Source organism: Bufo bufo, chromosome 10 (genome assembly GCF_905171765.1).
Source record: "Bufo bufo chromosome 10, aBufBuf1.1, whole genome shotgun sequence".
NCBI lineage: Eukaryota > Metazoa > Chordata > Amphibia > Anura > Bufonidae > Bufo > Bufo bufo.
This window is the reverse complement of record NC_053398.1, coordinates 105,596,644-105,619,177: the sequence shown is the minus strand read 5'-3', so window position 1 is coordinate 105,619,177 and position 22,534 is coordinate 105,596,644. Positions and strand designations below refer to the sequence as shown.

General features: G+C 46.5%; 1 protein-coding gene across 2 annotated transcripts in view; it reads right to left on the bottom strand.

The window, feature by feature from the left end:
• The window catches only part of LOC120980644 (receptor-interacting serine/threonine-protein kinase 2-like), a 28,112-nt gene extending 23,100 nt beyond the window's left edge, over positions 1–5,012 (bottom strand). The window contains exon 1 of one of the 2 annotated variants that reach the window (XM_040409870.1): positions 4,914–5,012. Coding sequence is in view for 1 of the 2 variants with exons in the window: in XM_040409867.1 (XP_040265801.1) it covers positions 4,914–4,940 (27 nt within the window). In the remaining variant the exon portion in view is untranslated. The remainder of the gene's footprint in view (positions 1–4,913) is intronic. The other variant, XM_040409867.1, reaches the window with a different exon arrangement.
• Between the last annotated feature and the right edge of the window lie 17,522 nt (positions 5,013–22,534).

Sequence of the window (22,534 nt, the reverse complement as noted above, 5' to 3'; positions counted from 1 at the left end):
AGCGTTTTAATTTTTTTTCCAGTTTTTCATCGTCACCCTCCAGGAGCTATAACTTTTTTATTTTTCAGTCGATGTAGCTGTATGAGGACTTGTTTTTTTTCAGGACAAGTTGTAGTTTTAATGGCACAATTTTGGGGTACACCTAACTTACTGATTAACTCATTAAGGGTCCATTCACACGTCCGTTGTTTCTTTCCTGATCTGTTCCGTTTTTTGCGGAACAGATCTGGACCCATTCATTTTCAATGGGTCCTGAAAAAAATCGGACAGCTCAATGTCTGATTTTTTTTCAGGACCCATTGAAAATGAATGGGTCCAGATCTGGTCCAGATCTGTTCCGCAAAAAACGGAACAGATCAGGAAAGAAACAACGTAAAGCCTTTTTTACACGTCAGTGTTTTGGTCAGTGATTTCCATCAGTGATTGTGAGCCAAAACCAGGATTGGAGCCTCCACAACAGACATAAGGTAGAAGGGAAAGATCTGCTCCTGTTCTGTGTTTAGAGCCACAACTGGCTCGAAATCACTGAACGAGCATCACTGAACGTGTGATGCCCGTTGCCGTATTGCGGACCGCATTTGCAGATCCGTAATACACGGGCACCGTTCCGTGGCCATTCCGCATCATGGATGCGGACCCATTCATTTCAATGGGTCCGCAAATCCGGAGATGCGGAACGGGAGAACGTAGCGGAACAGTACGGAAGCACTACGGAGTGCTTTCTGGGGTTCCGTGCCTCTGCACCGCAAAAAGATAGAACTTGCTATATCTTTTTGCGGAACGGAAGGATCGCAGACCCTTTCAAGTGAATGGGTCTGCGATCCCCATGCGCCTGCCCCACGGACGGTGCCCGTGCATTGAGGACCGCAGTTTGCGATCCACAGCACGGGTACAGGCTTCACACGTTCGTGTGAACGAGCCCTAAGGCTACATTCACACGACCGTATGTGTTTTGCGGTCCGCAAAACACTGATCCGCAAAGAATATGGATGACGTCCTTTTGGCATCCGTATTGCATCCGTTTTTTTGTTTTTTTTGCGGATCCATTGTAACAATGCCAATCCTTTTCCACAAAATGGACAAGAATAGGACATGCTCTATATTTTTTGCGGGGCTACAGAACGGACATACGGATGTGAACAGCACACGGTGTGCTGTCCGCATTTTTTTGCGGACCCATTGAAATGAATGGGTCCTCATCCAATCCGCAAAAAATGGAACGGACACGGAAACAAAATATATTTGTGTGAATGTAGCCTAAGGCATAACTCAGTTTTTTGGGGGGTGGAGTGGTGGAAAAAAGCAGCAATACTGACAAAGAGTTTTTACACTATAAATTTAGCAACATTCTTTTTCTGGCATAAATTACATTATAAATATATTCTCTGGGTCAGTACAATTACAGCGATACCAAATACATATAGTTTTTATTTTTATTTTACTACTTTTGCACAATAAACACCCTTAAAAAAAAGGAAATGCATCACCATATACCAAGACCCATCATTTTTTTATTTTTTGCTTTACAGCGCTGTGTGAGCTTGAGTTTTGCAGGATGACTTGTAATTTTCATTGTCATCATTTTGGGGCACATAACGCTTTTTGAGCGTGACATGTTGTCACTAGTGATGGACGAACATCTGCCGGGACAGTTCGCGAACGTGATCGCGTGAACGCGATCAAATGTTCGCGAACCACAAGTTCGCGGCGGGTCCCATTCATTTTAATGGCAGGCGAACCTGAAAAACCTTCAGCTCATATTTGCAGCCAAGAAATAATTACTAGAAGTGCACAAATCGTCCCACAACATGGACAGTGACATACCAGATGTAGTATTCGAATTTGCGATCTCCATTTATTTATTTTTTTAATGCGAAATATCGGCAATATAATTTTTGCGTACGCGCATGCGCAAATGCACTATACAGTACCCAAATGCACTATGAAGAAAGTATATTGGTATATAACACCCGGCTTCAATCTGTTTTTTGGGGGGACACTGGTATATCACACCAGTAGAAATTATTTGTTCCAATAACGCTTGTCCCTCTATATACCTGCAGTATCACAGCAGAACCGCACACAACACAAATGCACTATAATATACTTTCTAACATAGAAGGTATATTATAACATTGTACAAGGAAGGCAATCCATTAGAATATACATAAAGATAAAACGTAACCTTTAATAATGTTACTATGAGGGTCCATTCACACGTCCGTAAGTGTTTTGCGGATCCGCAAAACACGGACACCGGCAATGTGCATTCCGCAATTTGTGGACCGCACATCGCCGGCACTATAAGGCTAGGTCTATACGATGACATTTGTCGCGCAACATTTTGTTGCACCAATGTTGCGCAAAATTTTTTATAATGGCAGTCTATGGTGTCGCACTGCAACATTCGAGATGGATCGCAGCATGTTGCATGTATCAGTGCGACACCATAGACTGCCATTATAAAAATTGTTGCGCGACATTGGTGCAACAAAATGTTGCGCTACAAATGTTGCACTGTAGTTGTGCCCTATCTGTCGCGCGACTTATTGTCGTCGTGTAGACCTAGCCGTATAGAAAATGCCTAATCTGGCCTGCAATTGCGGACAAGAATAGGACATGTTCTATTTTTTTGCGGAGACGGAAGCACAGATGCGGAAGTGCGGATCCGCAAATGCGGATGCGGACAGCACATTCCGGCCCCATTGAACATGAATGGGTCTGCACCCGTTCCGCAAAATTGCGGAACGGATGCGGACCCATTTTGCGGACGTGTGAATGGAAAAGATATCCCTCAAAATGAAAATAAATTTAATTATTAAAGTTAAAGGGGTTCTGCACTTTGTTTTAACTGATGATCTATCCTCTGGATAGATCATCAGCATCTGATCGGTGGGGGTCCGACACCCCCGGATTGTGGTAGGACATATGGTTTCTGATTTGGTGCCGCCGAGCACTTGTTATTGCCGACCACATCTATGCTTTTTGCTTAAAGGGGTTCTGCACTTTGTTTTAACTGATGATCTATCCTCTGGATAGATCAGCTTCTGATGGGCGGGGGTCCGACACCCGGGACCCCCGCCGATCAGCTGTTTGAGAAGGCAGCGGCGCTTCAGCAGCGCCGCGGCCTTCTTGCTGTTTACCGCTGGCCCAGTGACGTCACGACTAGTATCAACTAGAGTGGGCGCGGCTAAGCTCCATTCAAGTGAACAGAGCTAAGCCCCGCCCACTCTAGTTGATACTAGTCGTGACATCACTGGGCCAGCGGTAAACAGCAAGAAGGCCGCGGCGCTGCTGAAGCGCCGCTGCCTTCTCAAACAGCTGATCGGCGGGGGTCCCGGGTGTCGGACCCCCGCCGATCAGAAGCAGATCTATCCAGAAGATAGATCATCAGTTAAAACAAAGTGCAGAACCCCTTTAAGCAAAAAGCATAGATGTGGTCGGCAATAACAAGTGCTCGGCAGCACCAAATCAGAAACCATATGTCCTACCACAATCCGGGGGGTTCCAGTGCACATCCATGAATCCCGCAGGGAAAGCAAAAAACATCCATCCGTGGGCTAGATGATGATGTGGTATTGAAGAACTGTCCCTGATATTGCCCTACAGGGGGGTGCTATTCTGGCCCTGATAGCCTAACCACAAACCACCCGCCCTGATAAGAGCGACCCCGTCCAGAACCTTACCCTATATAAAAATGGCCCTAGTAAGCCCCTAGCCCCTAGGCCCCGGCCTCCCAGGTTATCACTATATAGATCTATGTGTTTTTGACTCATTATAAAAGTATATTATAAGTATATCGCACCCCTCTGTGTATCACACCTATCGATAGCACACCTATACCAGTCCTTAAAATGACTTTTGTGGCCCTATTAGCTAGCGTTTGGTGTCCCTAACAGTCTGTCCCTGATCCACACAGCAACCTCTCCCTACACTGGCAAAACACTGAATGTAAAATGGCGGCCAGATCAGGTTTATTTATAAGGTAGGGGGTATGTCCATGTGCTGAAACGTCTCAATTGGCTGTCCTGTACCACCTGATGGATGTGTCATGGGTCAAAGTTCTTCATAATGTAAAAGAATATGGGGGGCGCGAATTTCTCCATATGTTCGCATGTTCGGCGAATCGCGAACATGCAAAGTTCGCCGCAAAACGACCGCCGGGCGAACCGCAAGGCCATCTCTAGTTGTCACTGGCCTAGTAAAGGCTGAAAGAAAGCCGCTGCATTTTAGGCAGGAATGAAGGTTGAATGTGACCCGTGTATGTGTGTGACCACCATTGTTTGTACAGGGGCAGATATCTTAGGCCTGTGATGCACAATACAGAGAGATAGCTTTTAGGGACAGGAATTAAGTTTTGTGTGTTGGTGCTGAGCCACAGTACCTATACAACAGATTAGTACCCTTGGTCTGAACGCTAATTGATCAAATGTGAGTTGCACGAATCAAACAATTCCATTACCATTGGCAATTAATTGCTACGAGTTTCTGGGAGACTGTAAGATAACATTCAATGGTAGACACCTAGATTGCACCTAATTGTTTATTAATGAACTCTCAGCCTCGCACAGCAGTACCACACATGTAAACGACACCTTAATGTAGTCTAGCTATCCTCAGCTCTGTGACAGGCTCTGCGCCCATAAAATAACCAAATGGTCCATAAAGTGTGAGGTGGCACCAATTGCAAGTGAGGAACCGTTACCCCCCTCTCATTCCTGATAGTTTTAACCTATCCCTGTAGGTCTTTAGATTTTAGATATGTTACAATAAAGTTATTTAGTTTAGGACCCCTACAGGGATCATTTTTGTCGGTCCACTAACCGAATTGAGGACTTAGAAACCATAGCAACTCAGCCACAAAGTGGAGACCATGTAAAGTTACGGGGAGGGTTTGAGGGCATAAAAGTCACCAATGCTGCAGTCCCCTCCTCTGGCATTAACACCAACACAAAGACTCTGAGCAGGCTTTACCTCACCAAGCACAATGCCAGGCGTCTGGTGGAATGGTGTAAAGCACGTCACTAAAGGACTTTGGAGCAAGGTAAACGTATTCTGTGGAGTAATGAATCACACTTCTCTATCTGGTAGTCTGATGGATGAGTCTGGTTTTGAGGAATGCCAGAACGTTACCCTCCTGACAGCATTGTGCCAACTGTAGTTTAATGGAGAAGGGATAATACTATGGGGGTGTTTTTCATGGTTTGGCCTGGGCCCCTTAGTTCCAGTGAAGGGAAATCTTAATTCTTCAGCATACTAAGGCATTTTGGACAATTGTATGCTTCCAACTTTGTGGGAACAGGTGGGGGAAGGCCCTTTTCTGTTTCAGTAGGACTGTGACCAGTGCACAAAGCGAGGTCCATAAAGGCGTGGTTGGGTGAGTTGGGTGTAGAAGACACCCTCCAAAATCTTGTAGAAAGCCTTCCCAAAAGAATGGGAGCTGTTTTATCTACGAAGGGGAAATAACTCCATATTAATGCCCAAGGATTTAGAATGGGATGCCATAAAATCTCCTGTAGGTGTAATGTGGGTCCCAATACGTTTGTCCATTATGGACACATTGTTTTGCAGGGTTGTAATTAGGTAATTTAGGTGTGTGGCCCTTGACACTAACATGGTAGCCCACTCAAGGGTGGTACAGTAATTGAGGCAGACACTACATGGTTCAAAAGAACACTTTACTCCAGTTGCGGCAACAAGCTTAATAGTGTCCAGCTGGTTTCATCAGTGTATCAATGGTACAAAATGAATTTGCCATGAAGCACGTTATAAATCAGCTATTTCCCGGCCTGCAGGGAGAGCGTATCTTGGTGTACATAACTGTGCATTGCAGAAACATTCATAGCTAGTCCGTTGTAGTAGTGAAACTGTTATTGTGCGTCAGTGTGACAGGCAGATGACAGGCATCACTGTTAGACTTATTTCAAACTTCGCTTATTTGCTCACTTACGAGTCAAAAACGGAACTAATAATTAAAGTGTGAACTCAGCCTTACAGGTCAATGTTAGGGTCCATTCACACATCCGTAAGTGTTTTGCAAATCCGCAAATTGCGGATCCGCAAAACACTGACACCGGCCACTTGCACATGGCCGGCACTATAATAGAAAATGCCTATTCTTGTCCGCTATTGCGGACAAGAATAGGACATGTTCTATTTTTTGCGGAGCCGCGGACCGGAAGTTCGGGCCATGGAACGGAAGTGCTGATGCGGACAGCACACTGTGTGCTGTCCGCATCTTTTCCGGCCCCATTTAAAATAATTGAAAATAATTGCGGAACGGATCCGGACCATTCATACAGATGTCTGAATGGAGCCTTAGTGTCAGGTATAATGGACTTAACCGTGCAGTCACAGAGTGGGAAGGGTGGCAACAGCAAGAGTAGTCAACATAGCAACCCAGTCACAGAGTTGGGGGGGGGGGGAACAGCAGTGGCAGTAACAGCACAAGATGGTGGGTGGCGGTAGGAGAAGATGGCAGCAGAGGCAGCAGGTGTGTGGCAGCATCAGAATAGTGACTGAAGGACGTGGCCAGAAGTAACGTAACGGGCCATTTTTCACAACCTTCTGGTGTGGCAGCACACTGCAGTCAGAACTTTACTGCCAGAATGATCTAGTCTGATGCATTAGGCACTGGTTTGTCTGGCTGATCCACACCTGATTAATCTTAAGAAAGGTTAACCTCTCAACATTTCCTGTTGAAAGGCGAGTTCTCTTTTGGGTAACTATGCCCCCCACTGCACTAAACCGATGCCATACTACTGGCTACACAGGAAATCCTACCCAGGGAAAACTCGGCCAGTTGCGGCCACAAATCAAGTTTGTCTGCCCAGTAGTCCAGGGAATCTTCAATCTGGGGTGGCAGGGTGCAATCCAAGAATGCCACCACCTGCTTGTTTGGGTTCTTCTCCATGTCCAGATGCTGCTGGGTGGTTTCTTCAGTAGGCAGGTGAAGAAAGACACTCAAGTTTTAAGTTGCTGTTGATGGGTCTGGTTCTGCTCCTGTCCGCCCACCGCCCTCCAGCAGTCATGGCAGTGGAGTATGAGCACAAGGGGTGCAACCAGTCAGACTTTCGAGAGGATGGGTGATGGTGCACATACGGTAGGCAGCGACCAACCAACTACATAGGCTGTCTCGATAGTAGTTGAGTTTTTCATCCTTCTCAGCAGGTGTAAAAAAAAATTAGGGTCTAACATTATGGAGAGCCAGTGGTCATCCCTCTGCTAAATGGTGATAATGTGGCTGTCATTACGCAAGCAACTAACTCAACATGCATCTGGCCATTTGCACAAGGGAATCAGAGGGACCCTGCCTCCATTTCCACGGCATACTGCCTGGTCTTCCTCATCACCCTCCGACTCCTCATGCTCCTCCTGTCGCTTGGGCAGATAAACCACCTATTTCTGTATACTATTCCTGGGCATTAATATCCTCATCCTCTGCCAGTTCAGCCCCCACAGGTCTCAGGTGGCCGTGAAATGTAGGCGCCACGTCTCCTGTCCCCTGGCCAGCCAGATTTATCAGTAGCTCAAGGAGGGTGGCTGAAGTGCATGCACAGTTTTCTGGCCATTTTCAAGACATCTTGCAGTTGGCTGGAAGGCTTGAGGAACCGGTTTACAACCAGATTAAGACGCATGCTATGCAAGGTGTATGGGTCAGCTCTCCCTGACGCAGTGCCGACACAATGTTCTTCCTGTTATCGGTGACCATTGTTACGATCTTCAGCTGGCGAGGAGACAGCCAGGATTCGATTTCTGGTTGATGATGCCGAGCAGTTCCTCACCTGTGTGACTCCATTCGCCCAGACTGACCAGGTGCAGAACAGTGGGTCACCTCCGTGCTCTGCATAGGTGGTATGCTGGAGGTCCACTCAGAACTGTGCCTACAGTGGAGGGCAAGCTGGAGGATGAGGAGGCGGAGGAGAACATTGTCACCGCTATCACAGCATGAGAACGCAGAGGCGGCATTGCCATCTCCTGACCAAGTTGCCGGTGTGCCTGGGCTCGAACCACATTTACCCAGGGTGCCATAAAGGACATATACTGTTCTTGACCATAGATACAGCTCCACACATCGGCACTACCATGAACTGTACCAGACACCAGCAGGCTTGAGGACTGGCCCACCTTCTACTGTACGTAGGTATGCAGGGCTGTTACAGCTTGTGTGATGGTTTGGGACTCTCTACCTTGGCTCGGCACAAGCTATCAGCTCTCTGACATCTGCAGAGTCAACCACAGGGAAAGAGAGGGGCGGTAGTACCAGCAACTCGGCCAAGAGCAGGTTCAGCTTCTGCGCTGTTGGATGAGTGCATGCATACTATTGTCTCTTTGCAATCGCCTCAGTAACTGATTGATGGCGAAACACATAACGAGGAGTAGGTGGAGGCGCCCCAGGCCCAGTAGACGATAGGAAGGAAACACAGCCCTATTCTGCTAAGGTGGTGGAGCCTTGAATGCTGGAGAAGGGGTGGGGGCTGCTGGGAGATGCATCAGGCTGTACGACTACATTGGTGCCGCGGTTTTCCCAGGCCACTTTATGGTAACGCTCAATGTGTTGACGCAGGGCCATGGTACCCTGCGTCCCTGCACTGTCCATATCCCAGATTATACTATTAAAAGCTTTGTAAAACACTTTCCCTAGCAATTTTCACATGTGTCCCTCGGTTCACTGTAAGATAATGGAGATCGGGCAGGATGAGGCTTTATATAAGGCTGTGACATCACAGGGGCTGGCTATCTGCTGATTGGCTGGCTGCGTGGCATAATGGGTGATCCCTTGTTCCTGGGCTACTTACTTTCACTTTGTAACATGTGTACCAGGCATTATTTTAAAAATCTGATTAGTTACCACGAAGCATGAGGAAATTCGGATTCGTGACAGAAGGAATTTTTCCTGAAATTTAGATCGATTTTCACTTTGTTAACTTCAATTCGCTCAACATTACTAAATATATTTATTCACTTAGCCTGCATAAGCTTATTCTTTCTCAAATCGTTGAATTCACATTTATAAGCCAGGTGGTTTTGGTGCCTATAGGTAAGAGCATTTACGGTCATCAAGCAGTACCTGTTGTGGCTGCTATTGGCTTGTCGGCTGATTAGGCTTGGGCCTGTTCCACCAATTAGGAGCTAGGTGTACTTTAGGCTTGAATGGATCTATAATCTTTGAAGGTGGAAAGAAGCAGAGAGATGTGATTATGGTCTGTGGAGGACTTTACACAGGGTAACCTGGTGTATTGGGGTGAACTTCTGAAGAGAAGCAGCACTACTGTTCTACCCAACTAGACTGAGCATCGCTTCAACTGAGTGCACAGGGAATTTGTGGGAATAGGAGGAAAATTTCTTGACAAACCAGAGCCTGAGTTGGGGGATAGTATGTAGCTTAAACGCTGCGGATCTCCCACAGCGGAACCTAGATGAGATTTTAAAACATGTTATCCAAACGACTGAACTTTTCTACACCAAGAGTTTTAGGATTTTTCTGCATTTTACTTCACAGGGATCCCTCTGTGCTACTTTTTGTAGCGATACTGACATCCTGTGTGCCATCAGCTGAGCTGAGGGGTGGGCTATAGAAACACATGGCTTAAATTTGAGCTTGAAAATTTGATTAGGCTGCTTCGGCCAAATTTTGCAAAATAATTTACTTTGTGATCCACAAATGTCACCCGGTTCTTTGAGAAAAATTCCACTAATGACACTACCCCTCATTGGCTTTGGCTTTCACATAAGGCCTATATTAGAGGCCGATTCATTGCTCTAGCTCTTCAAAGCGGAAAAGAGAGAGGGAGCTGGCCCAGGTCACCTTAGAAACCAAGCTTAGCAGTTTAGTTTATGCCTATCAGCAACATCCCTCCCTATATCTACATCAAGCCATCAAAGCCACCATTCACTGCGCCACCAATGTTTTTACTATTGGCCGGGATGGGGGTGGGGGGCGCACTGCGCCACCAATGATTAATACTCGCCACCAATGATTAATACTGGGGGGGGGGGGGGGCGCACTGCGCCACCAATGAAGATAAGTCTATCGATCATTCATATACAGGAGGCGGGAGCTGGCTGCAGAATCACATAGCCGGCTCCCGACCTCTATCAGCGGTAGCTGCGATCCACGGCACCTGAGGAGTTAACTACCGCGGACCGCAGCTATTGCTCATAGAGGTCGGGAGCCGGCTATGTGATTCTGCAGCCAGCTCCCGCCTCCTGTATATATGAATGAATGAAAGGCTTATCTTCATTGGTGGCGCAGCGGCCACAGCCCCGCCCCTCCTCTTATGTTCTATCCCCTCATTGGCGGCAGCGGCAGCAGCAGCACAGGGGGAGGAGACACTGCTTCCTTCTCCCCTGTGCTGTGGAGGGAACACAGAGAGCGCTGTCAGCAGCGCGTTCTGTGTTCCCCATACGTTATCGGTATATCGGCAAAATAGATGCCGATACCGATAACGTTCAAAATCCTCAATATCGGCCGATAATATCGGCCAAACCGATAATCGGTCGATCCCTACTGCGCATGTCATTGGCTTTCACTGCGCATGTCCATGGACTTATATATTAGACTGGCCCTGATCTTCCATTGGGCATGCTTTCGGTCTTAGTGGATTTTCAAGTGAAATGCATGCACTGGAACTTTAACACAATAGGTACATAGTCGATAGTGATCGACTTGGGAATCCACTAGGATCAGGCGTAGGCGCTGTGGATGGACATAGTCAGCACCAAATACATAAGTCCGATGACATGCGCAGTATAAATGGACAAAGGACCTGCAGTTAAAGTTGTGACGCATGCGCAAAATAAATCCACCCTGTAATTTACTAAGACCAAACGCATGCATAATAGATAGACAGAGTGAGTCAATATATAAGTGCAATAACATGCGCAGTAGAAAATGGACAATAAAAAATGTGTTAAAGTTCCAGCGCATGCGCAATGGTAACCTACTTGAAAATCCACTAAGACTGAACGCATGCCCAATGGAAGATCAGCGCCAGTCTAATATATAAGTTCATGGACATACGCAGTGAAAGACGCATAGAGGAAATTCTGTTCAAGTTCCAGCGCATGCGCAATAAGAGCAGTAGCATTCATTGGACAAGCAAAATAATGGGAGTGATCATACGCTACAACACCTTATGAAACTACCTCTGATAGGCTAGAGAAGTGCACGTAGCAACAAAATAGACACAGAGTAGCTAATGGAGCTATGATGCCATCAGAGGGAGGTTTTAAAAGCCTGAGTCCCGCCCCATCACTAGCATACTGCCTGATACCCCTGAGGACGCCAAGTGTTTGGCAACAGTGGCGTCGCCAGGGGGGGGGCCAGAGGGGGCCACGGCCCCCCCTACATCACGCTGTGCCCCCCCATGTGCCCCCCTAACTAAAATGCCCCCCCCCTAAGTGAGCCGCCGCACTGCCGCAGTCGGGTACAGGGAGATGAGCGCTTCCATTGCGCTCATCTCCATAGTAATCTGCCTGTGCTGCTGCGGTGCAGGGGAGGGAGAGGCGTGTCCCTTCCCCCTCCTCTGATAGGCTGCAGGCACTAGGCCGGCAGCCTATCAGAGGCCGCCTGAGCCATACAGCGCGGGACACAGGCCGGAAGAGGCCTGCATCGCATCGCTGACATGGAGGTAAGTATAACTGTTTTTTTTTGTTGTTTTTTTGCAATATTTTTACAGGCACAATAACGAGGGCTCTTGTTACTGGCACATTGGGGGGGCTTATTACTGGCACATTGGGGGGCTTATTACTGGCACATTTGGGGGGGCTTATTACTGGCACATTGGGGGGGCTTATTACTGGCACATTGGGGGGCTTATTACTGGCACATTGGGGGGGCTTATTACTGGCACATTTGGGGGGGCTTATTACTGGCACATTGGGGGGCTTAATACTGGCACATTGGGGGGGCTTATTACTGGCACATTGGAGGGCTTATTACTGGCACATTGGGGGGGCTTATTACTGGCACATTTGGGGGGGCTTATTACTGGCACATTGGGGGGGCTTATTACTGGCACATTGGGGGGCTTATTACTGGCACATTGGGGGGGCTTATTACTGGCACATTTGGGGGGGCTTATTACTGGCACATTGGGGGGGCTTATTACTGGCACATTGGGGGGCTTATTACTGGCACATTGGGGGGGCTTATTACTGGCACATTTGGGGGGGCTTATTACTGGCACATTGGGGGGGCTTATTACTGGCACATTGGGGGGCTTAATACTGGCACATTGGGGGGGCTTATTACTGGCACATTGGAGGGCTTATTACTGGCACATTGGGGGGGCTTATTACTGGCACATTTGGGGGGCTTATGACTGGCACATTGGGGGGGCTTATTACTGGCACATTGGGGGGCTTATTACTGGCCCATTGGGGGGCTTATTACTGGCACATTGGGGGACTTATTACTGGCACATTGGGGGGGCTTATTACTGGCACATTGGGGGGGCTTATTACTGGCACATTGGGGGGCTTATTACTGGCACATTGGGGGGCTTATTACTGGCACATTGGGGGGATTATTACTGGCACATTTGGGGGGGCTTATTACTGGCACATTGGGGGGGCTTATTACTGGCACATTGGGGGGCTTATTACTGGCACATTGGGGGGCTTATTACTGGCACATTGGGGGGCTTATTACTGGCACATTGGGGGGCTTATTACTGGAACATTGGGGGGGGCTTATTACTGGCACATTGGGGGGGCTTATTACTGGCACATTGGGAGGCTTATTACTGGCACATTGGGAGGCTTATTACTGGCACATTGGGGGGGCTTATTACTGGCACATTGGGGGGCTTATTACTGGCACATGATGGGGGGCTTATTACTGGCACATGATGGGGGGCTCATTACAATACTGGCACATGATGGGGGGCTCTTATTACTGGCACGTGATGGGGGCTGGGATCTTATTACTGGCACGTGATGGGGGCTGGGCTCTTATTACTGGCACGTGATGGGGGGCTGGGCTCTTATTACTGGCACGTGATGGGGCTGGGCTCTTATTACTGGCACATGATGGGGGGCTGGGCTCTTATTACTGGCACGCGATGGGGGGCTGGGCTCTTATTACTGGTACATGATGGGGGCTCTTGTTACTGGCACGTGATGGGGGGCTCTTGTTACTGGCACGTGATGGGGGCACTTATTACTGGCACTTGATGGGGGGCACTTATTATTGGCACGTTATTGGTGGGCGCTATAGGGGCATCTACTGAGGCCACAAAGAAGGGGTATTTTATATGGGGGGCTCTGTACAGTAGCATTTTATACTGGGACACATGGTGGGTACTATGGGGAAGGGGGAGAGGAGGACTATGGAGTCATCTACGGGGGGCACTAAGAAGGGGTATTTTATACTGGCACATTATGGGGACACTATGGGGACATTAGCTCAACTGGGGGCATTACAAGGGGGTATTTTTTGCATTGTCACATTATAAGGAGAATTATTTCTACTGGGGGGGCATTATGGTGGGCTTTATTACTCCCCCATGGTATGACCCCCTAGTAGCAGCACCAGCCTCTCCCTGCTCTGTGACCCCTCTGCCCCTTCTCCAAATCCTTATTATGAAATTTTTCTCATTAGGATAAAGCACAACATCAGCTCCACCGAGCCCCCCAGCCAAGGTGGTGAAGTGGTGTCCGAGATCCCCATAGGCCAAGACAAGTAATTGTAAGTTTTCATGTGGAGTATGTTTATGTTATACACATATAGCCTACACTGTGCCACACAATATACAGTATACCTCTACACTGTGCCACACAATGTACAGTATACCTCTACACTGTGCCACACAATGTACAGTATACCTCTACACTGTGCCCCACAATATACAGTATACCGCTACACTGTGCCACACAATATACAGTATACCTCTACACTGTGCTACACAATATACAGTATACCTCTACACTGTGCCCCACAATATACAGTATACCTCTACACTGTGCCCCACAATATACAGTATACCTCTACACTGTGCCCCACAATATACAGTATACCTCTACACTGTGCCACACAATATACAGTATACCTCTACACTGTGTAGTCTGTTCTATAAGCACCCTTGTTCTGTGGCGGCGGACAGAAAATAATCTGGAAGTGCCCCTCTCGAGACCAGGCTCTGGATCCGCCACAGTTTAGAAATGTCAAATGTACACTCCTGTGAGAGGCGGGGAGGGAGATCTGTGGATGACACTGTCATGGAGGGGGAAATGGGGATGACACTGTCATGGGGTGGATCTGTGGATGACACATATAGCATAAGATGCTATATATGGTATGTGGCATCCACAGATCCCCCCCATAGCAGTGTCATCCACAGATCCCCCTCCCTATAAAAGTGTCATCCACAGGCAGCTAGGACATGTTGAATTCTGAGTGATTTTTTTATTAAATTTTTTTTAAACCACAGACAGCAGGACTTTTCTTCCCTGTTGCGGTTTTAGGTATTGGGTAAAGTATTGCAGCATTTCTAAGCATACTTGTGTAAATGTATCGTTGTTATAGCTGCCCCCCCCTACTTTTGTCCTGGCCCCCAGTGTGCCCCCCCAAAATTTGAAAGCTAGAGACGCCACTGTTTGGCAAAACATGTCGGGGGGCAGAGTGTGAATAGTGTGTGTTTTTTAGACAGCGTGTGCCTGTGAGAAGCGATACCACAGAGATAGCATAGAACAGGGAGGCCTGCTGAGAGGGAACGCATTACAGTCCCCGAACCCGAGTGCACTGTGAGATAACAGTGCTAGTATATAACGGCAGCAACCGTATAGAGCAGGGGAGCCTGCGAGGCAGGAAACAGATGTGAGCCTCTCAGCTAGCTTATACTGTGATACAAACAGTGCAATACCAGTGACAACGACCAGAAATAATAAACTCACAGACACGGCTTAGAATTTTGAACGTTAGTAATAAGTAGAAACATCTTAATAAAGGAAATAAATGTTACGTTTTATACAAGTAAAGAATTAACACATGTAAATCATGAAACTAGGGAAGGCACCAGGCCCAGATGGCCGGTCCACTCTTTACTATAGGAAGTACGCCTCCATTTTAGCTCCACACATCAAAAATTATAGCAAATACCTACTCCAGGGACAAGCCATGCCGGCTGAGTTTTTGGATGCACTCATCACTGTTATCCCTAAGCCCAATAGAAACCATCTCTCTCCGGCAAATTATAGACTAATATCCCTCCTTAATCTAGATGCCAAAATTTTCACATCAATACTGGCCCATAGGTTAAATCAGCTACTCCCGCACCTAATACACCCCGACCAGATGGGATTTATCCCAGGTTGAGAAGCCCCCGATAATGTGTGTAAAATCCTCAATATCATCTTGTGGTCCCATCAACAGCAGGTACCCCTTACTCTTCTTTCCTTGGACATTGAAAAAGCATTTGACTGTCTGTCCTGGGATTACCTGTTTGCTGTCCTTGGGAAGATGGGTATCTGAGGCCCATTTGTTCATGCCCTTGCTACCCTATATTCTGATCCATCTGCATTCCTCAAACTCCCTACAAATGCCCCTTCCCTCATTAAAAAAGGCAGAGGAACATGGTAGGGTTGCCCGCTATCTCCAGCCCTTTTTGCCTTAGCCTTTGAGCCCCTAGCTGCCCTAATAAGACAAACTCCAGATATCAAGGGGATTAACATAGGTGGCCATGAGATGAAGGTGAATCTCTTTGCTGACGACCTTTTGCTGACAATCACCAACACAGCGGTCTCACTCCCTAATAGATTAGGGAGTGAGACCTAGCGGCCACCCTGCCGAGGGAATTTTCTACAGTGTCAGGTCTCCAAATAACCTCTACAAAATCAGAGGCTACACTGCGTGCAGAATTATTAGGCAAATGAGTATTTTGACCACATCATCCTCTTTATGCATGTTGGCTTACTCCAATTAAGCATATTAGGTGATGTGCATCTCTGTAATGAGAAGGGGTGTGGTCTAATGACATCAACACCCTATATTAGGTGTGCATAATTATTAGGCAACTTCCTTTCCTTTGGCAAAATGGGTCAAAAGAAGGACTTGACAGGCTCAGAAAAGTCAAAAATAGTTAGATATCTTGCAGAGGGATGCAGCACTCTTAAAATTGCAAAGCTTCTGAAGCGTGATCATCGAACAATCAAGCGTTTCATTCAAAATAGTCAACAGGGTCGCAAGAAGCGTGTGGAAAAACCAAGGCGCAAAATAACTGCCCATGAACTGAGAAAAGTCAAGCGTGCAGCTGCCAAGATGCCACTTGCCACCAGTTTGGCCATATTTCAGAGCTGCAACATCACTGGAGTGCCCAAAAGCACAAGGTGTGCAATACTCAGAGACATGGCCAAGGTAAGAAAGGCTGAAAGACGACCACCACTGAACAAGACACACAAGCTAAAACGTCAAGACTGGGCCAAGAAATATCTCAAGACTGATTTTTCTAAGGTTTTATGGACTGATGAAATGAGAGTGAGTCTTGATGGGCCAGATGGATGGGCCCGTGGCTGGATTGGTAAAGGGCAGAGAGCTCCAGTCCGACTCAGACGCCAGCAAGGTGGAGGTGGAGTACTGGTTTGGGCTGGTATCATCAAAGATGAGCTTGTGGGGCCTTTTCGGGTTGAGGATGGAGTCAAGCTCAACTCCCAGTCCTACTGCCAGTTTCTGGAAGACACCTTCTTCAAGCAGTGGTACAGGAAGAAGTCTGCATCCTTCAAGGAAAACATGATTTTCATGCAGGACAATGCTCCATCACACGCGTCCAAGTACTCCACAGCGTGGCTGGCAAGAAAGGGTATAAAAGAAGAAAATCTAATGACATGGCCTCCTTGTTCACCTGATCTGAACCCCATTGAGAACCTGTGGTCCATCATCAAATGTGAGATTTACAAGGAGGGAAAACAGTACACCTCTCTGAACAGTGTCTGGGAGGCTGTGGTTGCTGCTGCACGCAATGTTGATGGTGAACAGATCAAAACACTGACAGAATCCATGGATGGCAGGCTTTTGAGTGTCCTTGCAAAGAAAGGTGGCTATATTGGTCACTGATTTGTTTTTGTTTTGTTTTTGAATGTCAGAAATGTATATTTGTGAATGTTGAGATGTTATATTGGTTTCACTGGTAAAAATAAATAATTGAAATGGGTATATATTTGTTTTTTGTTAAGTTGCCTAATAATTATGCACAGTAATAGTCACCTGCACACACAGATATCCCCCTAAAATAGCTAAAACTAAAAACAAACTAAAAACTACTTCCAAAAATATTCAGCTTTGATATTAATGAGTTTTTTGGGTTCATTGAGAACATGGTTGTTGTTCAATAATAAAATTAATCCTCAAAAATACAACTTGCCTAATAATTCTGCACTCCCTGTATGTATTGCAATACCCCACCTTCCACCATTGCCCTTGTTGAAAGTGAATTTCGGCTTCCGCACTTGTCCTCCCAAACTTGCATATCTTGGTGTTCATCTCACACCCCACATCTCTGGTCCGTATAGATCCAACTATCCCCCCTCATGCGGGATATCCGGGCTGACCTTCTTAAATGAAATTCCCCACTGCTCTCATGGATAGGGCGGAGTAATTCCATCAAAATGTTTATACTACCTCATTTGCTTTATTTATTTCGATCCATTCCCATACCGGTTCCCATAACTGACCTCCGGGCACTACATCGTGCTTTCTCCACTTTTATATGGGCAGGAAAGCGTCCACACATTAAACTCACAACTATGTTCTTGCACAAGAGGTTGGGCGGTTTCTTTGTTCCTAACTTAATAAAATACTATTGAGCGGCCCGTTTAGCCCAGCTATTTCTTATTCATAGTCGTCACATACCCCCTATCTGGGTAAATGTGGAGACTACCCTCATAGCTCCTCACACTTAGCTCATGTTAATATCGGGCTCGAGCGCACTCCCAACTGACCTTAAAACTAGGGCCCTCCTGACCTTCTATGATATTCAGCTGTGGAGATCAGTACGCTTTAAGTTTGGACTTCAATCTAAACCATCCCCTTTTACCCCGCTGCTACGTTACCCAGACTTTCCCCCAGGTGTGAATGCTAGGGCGTTCTCTTGGTGGTCTGCCAGAGGCTACATGACTTCCTGAGCAGAGGGAAGGTGATGTCCTCTGAACAAGTACGAACCAAATATTCTCCACCACAAACCGAAGACTATCGGTTATTGCAAATATTGTCATTCTGGCAGACCATAACAAGAACCATTAAGGACCAGCAGTCCTCTCCCTTTAAGCGTTTTATCCTATATTCATTTGAAAGGGTAGGGTTAGTCTCTAAATTATACAATTTGCTAAATACCCCGATAAGTGAATGTAAATGACCATTTATGACCAGATGGGAGGAGGACAACCATTGCACACTGCCATTGTCTATATTGCATACTTGTTGTGAGACTATAAGTAGGTGAAGTTGGCAGGTCTCTCTTATTGAGACCTCACTTAAAGAGGACCTTTCACCTCTCCTAACATGCCTGTTTTAATAGCTTCATGCATTCCCCATGTAATAACAATTCTGGAGCATCTATTCTTATGGCTCTATGTTGTGCCGTTCCTTTATTATTTCTACCAGAAGTTATAATTGAATTGCTATTAGCCTTCAATAAGGGTACAGAAGGGGGGTAACCAGTTGGGGGGGGGGGGGGACCTGCACAGACTGACAATGGCAGCACTGATTGGATAGAGTCAGTCTGTACAGGGACACACCCCCAACTGGTTACCTCCCCTCTGTACCCTTACTGAAGGCTAATAGCAATTCATTTATAACTTCTAGTAGAAATAATAAAGGAACGGCACAACATAGAGCCATAAGAACAGATGCTCCAGAACTGTTATTATATGGGGAATGCATTAAGCTATTAAAACAGGCATGTCAGGAGTGGTGAAAGGTCCTCTTTAAAGTCCTTCATCGGACATATATGGTCTCTGAGCGATTACATCGATTTTACCCCACGGTCTCACCCCTCTGTTTTCGAGGATGTGATTCAGTAGGCTCAATGCACCATGTCTAGTTGTTAGCGTATTCTGGACCAATACATGTTCCATCATTGCAGACTTTCTGGGCATTCCTTTCCACAAATTACCAGCTACTTGCCTCCTTGGGGACAAACCTATGGGACTAAGACATCCTTTATTTAAACTGGTGCAATTCTTTTTGCTAGCCTCCCGCATTCACATAGCGGCAAAATGGCGTACTAATACGCTTCATATTTCAGAAGTCATACAAAGAATGGACAAAATGGCCATCTATGAGAAGATCACCGCAATCCAAACTGACACGATGGCAGCATATTCTAAACTTTGGCAGCCTTGGCTGTCCTCCTCCCATACCCTACATAGATTAGATTATGTCATGCTGTGAATGGGGAACTGTTTGATCGCATACAGGATGCTGGATACCAACATTTAACCAATCTGTCGAAATACCCCACCATGCAGCTGAATCTCATGTTTCTTTTTTTTTTTCTTTTCTTTATTTTACTGGGACCAATGTTGTAATTATTACTATTTTTTTGGTCTCTGTTTTTGTCTTCATTGCTTTTGTAATACTCTCAATGGACTGCATATCGGCTTATTGTCTTCTTGGTCACCCCCTGCGTGGGACTCATTTGACAATGCAGTACCGCAATTTGTACTATTTTTCTGATATACCTTCTAATAAAAATGTTTGAAACAAAAAATTCACTTTGTGGCGAATTATTTCGTCACAAAGCGCATTTCTTTTGTAAGTAGTGGGTGCAATGACAGGGAAGGAAGATTGCGCCACTCACCATCAGTGTACCCCTCAGATGTCACGATCATGGCTGATCGCGGTATCTGACATTAATATTAAGGTCTATAATAAAAATAAAAATAAAATCATACTTACCTCATACATTTGATTGTGAAGAGCCTGCCCTGCCGCCTCCATCTTGATTGAAAATCCTCAGCAAAATCTCGCGTGATGTGTAATGACATCATTAAAGGGGTATTATCAACACGCCATTTCATACTTACCTGCTCCCGGCACGCTGTCCACTTCCTGGTTTCGGCACTCGGCAGGGGGCGGGCTCCATCTTGATTGAAGTCTTCTCCCGGCCGGGCCGCGCGCTGGACTGAACGCGCACGCCGAGGCCGCGCATGTGCCCTGGTGATCTCTTCCTGGCAATTATACTATACTGGCCAGAATGAAATTACCATAGCGCATGCGCGGCCTCGGCGTGCGCTTTCGGGACTGCGCGCTGCCGGCCGGGAGAAGAGAAGAAGTCGATTCCTGAGAAGAGCGGTGGCCGTAACCAGGGGAGACGGAAGACAACAGTCAGGTAAGTATATGTTTATTTTCTTCTAAGGGGTGGGAATTAGTTATATAAATATATTTAGAAAAATGCATACTGTTAAATCATTAACAGATTTAACAGTGATCATTAAGATGAGAATACCCCTTTAAGTCGGCCGGCATGGTGACGTCATGCGTCACTGTGTACGAGATTTCACGCGGGACCTTCAAACAACATGGCGGTGGTGGGCTCTTTGTGCTTTTTTTAATCCCATTTCCGGGAAAATTGATTCGTTACCACGAAGCATGAGGAAATTTTCCCTAAAATTCGTGTCGAAGTCCACTTCGGACACTTTGATTCGCTCAGCACTAATGGTCTTACTCACTGAGGTGTGACGGTTTGATCACTCCGCACTGGCTTGCCAAACTTTTCTTGTGTTCTCCTCCCCCTGCTGTTGAGGGGGTTTCTCTGATGCCAGTGACAGCACCACTGGTTGCCTGGACTCTCCACTATGATGTAGAGTTTCAGAGGCACTGGTGGGCTTTCTGGCACAAAAATATTTAAAAAAGGCCCAGAGAAATAAATGTATCCAAGGTGTCCAGTCCAGCTCAAGAACTCTGTGCCCCCACTCCCTGTTCTGTCAATGCCGCTAGTCAAGTGAAGGTCATAGAAAGACAGAGGAGGGACCAGACATTGGCACGGGCCCGGTGCCAGCGTGGGAGGAAGGGACAGCTGTGTGTGATGCTGACAGGAGCGGAAGGGAGAACACCCATGGTATTCAACTTATCTGCATCCTGAGGATTTGGACACAGTTGAAACCAGTGCTGATCCTTGGTGGGTCCCCTTACACTCTGGACACGGTTGGGGGTGCAATTCCACAGACTACGATCGTTTCTCCACTGTAAGGACCCCTACTGATCTTTTTTATGCCCTGTGATCGGAATAACCCTTTAATTTCCAGGAAAGTGTTGTTTCCAAGAAAGTTTTGCTACAAAAAATAACTACTGATGTCACATATCTAACTAGCTGCAGGCACAACTGACGCTGGAAAGAACCTGCACGTGATCACTGATGACGTGTTTTTGTAACCGACTGGTTCTGCAACCCGCTTCCAAGAGTCGTACTTGAGCGTACTTGTTTGCTCACTTTTTAGGTTTGCCATTCATAGAATTCCAAACATTCCTAAAAATGATGCCACCTTTAGTTCAACATATGTGATTTTTAGTCAAGGGTATTTTGTTCCCACCATATAAAATATTTGAGGGTCTAAATATAGAAGTGCATGTCTATATCTACATAAGTACATTGACTATAATGGGATTCATTGCATTTCCATTATGGTTACTGTCATTCCACCAGACAAAATAATCTGCGTCATCCATTATATTTATGAACCTTAAAGCAAACCTAAATTTATCATAAAAAAAATAAACAGAAGTACCTGTCTATAGGTTCTCTGCATATGCTCACAATTGTCTTCAGTCCCCCAAACACCTGTATTGTGTAATACTGTAAATAGTAACACGGGAGGAGTGGGTGCAGCAGCAGTTTCTCAGTAACAGGGAAGGAGGGGGATGCAGCTGCAGTTTCTTAGTAACAGGGAAGAAGAGGGGGGTGCAGCTGCAGTTTCTCAGTAACAGGGGAGGAGGGGGGTGGAGCTGCAGTTTCTCAGTGTTTTAGTGAAATACTCACAGGGATGAATTTTTTATACTTTCAATATCAGTTTAAGTTTAGATTACAAAACAGGCATTTTATTTTTTGAGTTCTAAAGACAAATCTTACCATGACTAATGAAGGCTTTTCACTTCAGTTGTTGCACCAACGTCCCATGACCACCTCTGCCCTGCTGTTCCCTGTGGGCATGGGCTCCTCTCTACTCACCCAGGTGACCCTCTTCTGGTCCAGTCCCACTCTTCTCCTAGCCAGTAGCGATCTCGACCGCCAGAACATGTCTTCTGCAAGCTGCAGCCTGCGTGCCTTGCCTCCTGCTGGGATCTCCTGGTGCCCTGTAGAGTGCGCACTCACTGTCCAGGCCTTTTAAAGGGCCAGCACGCACATGTCCAAATCTTTCCTCAGCCTATGGATGGCCACCAAAGAGTGTATAAGGCACCTTGCCCAGTGGGAGGATGTCTGAGCTTTAGGTTTCTGGTTCAAAGTCAAAAAGAAAAACTGTTCTGCTCTCAATCAACAGAATCAGATCCAACCAGTCTGAAATACATGGGAAATTTCCTGATGTAGTCAATCACTGGTTT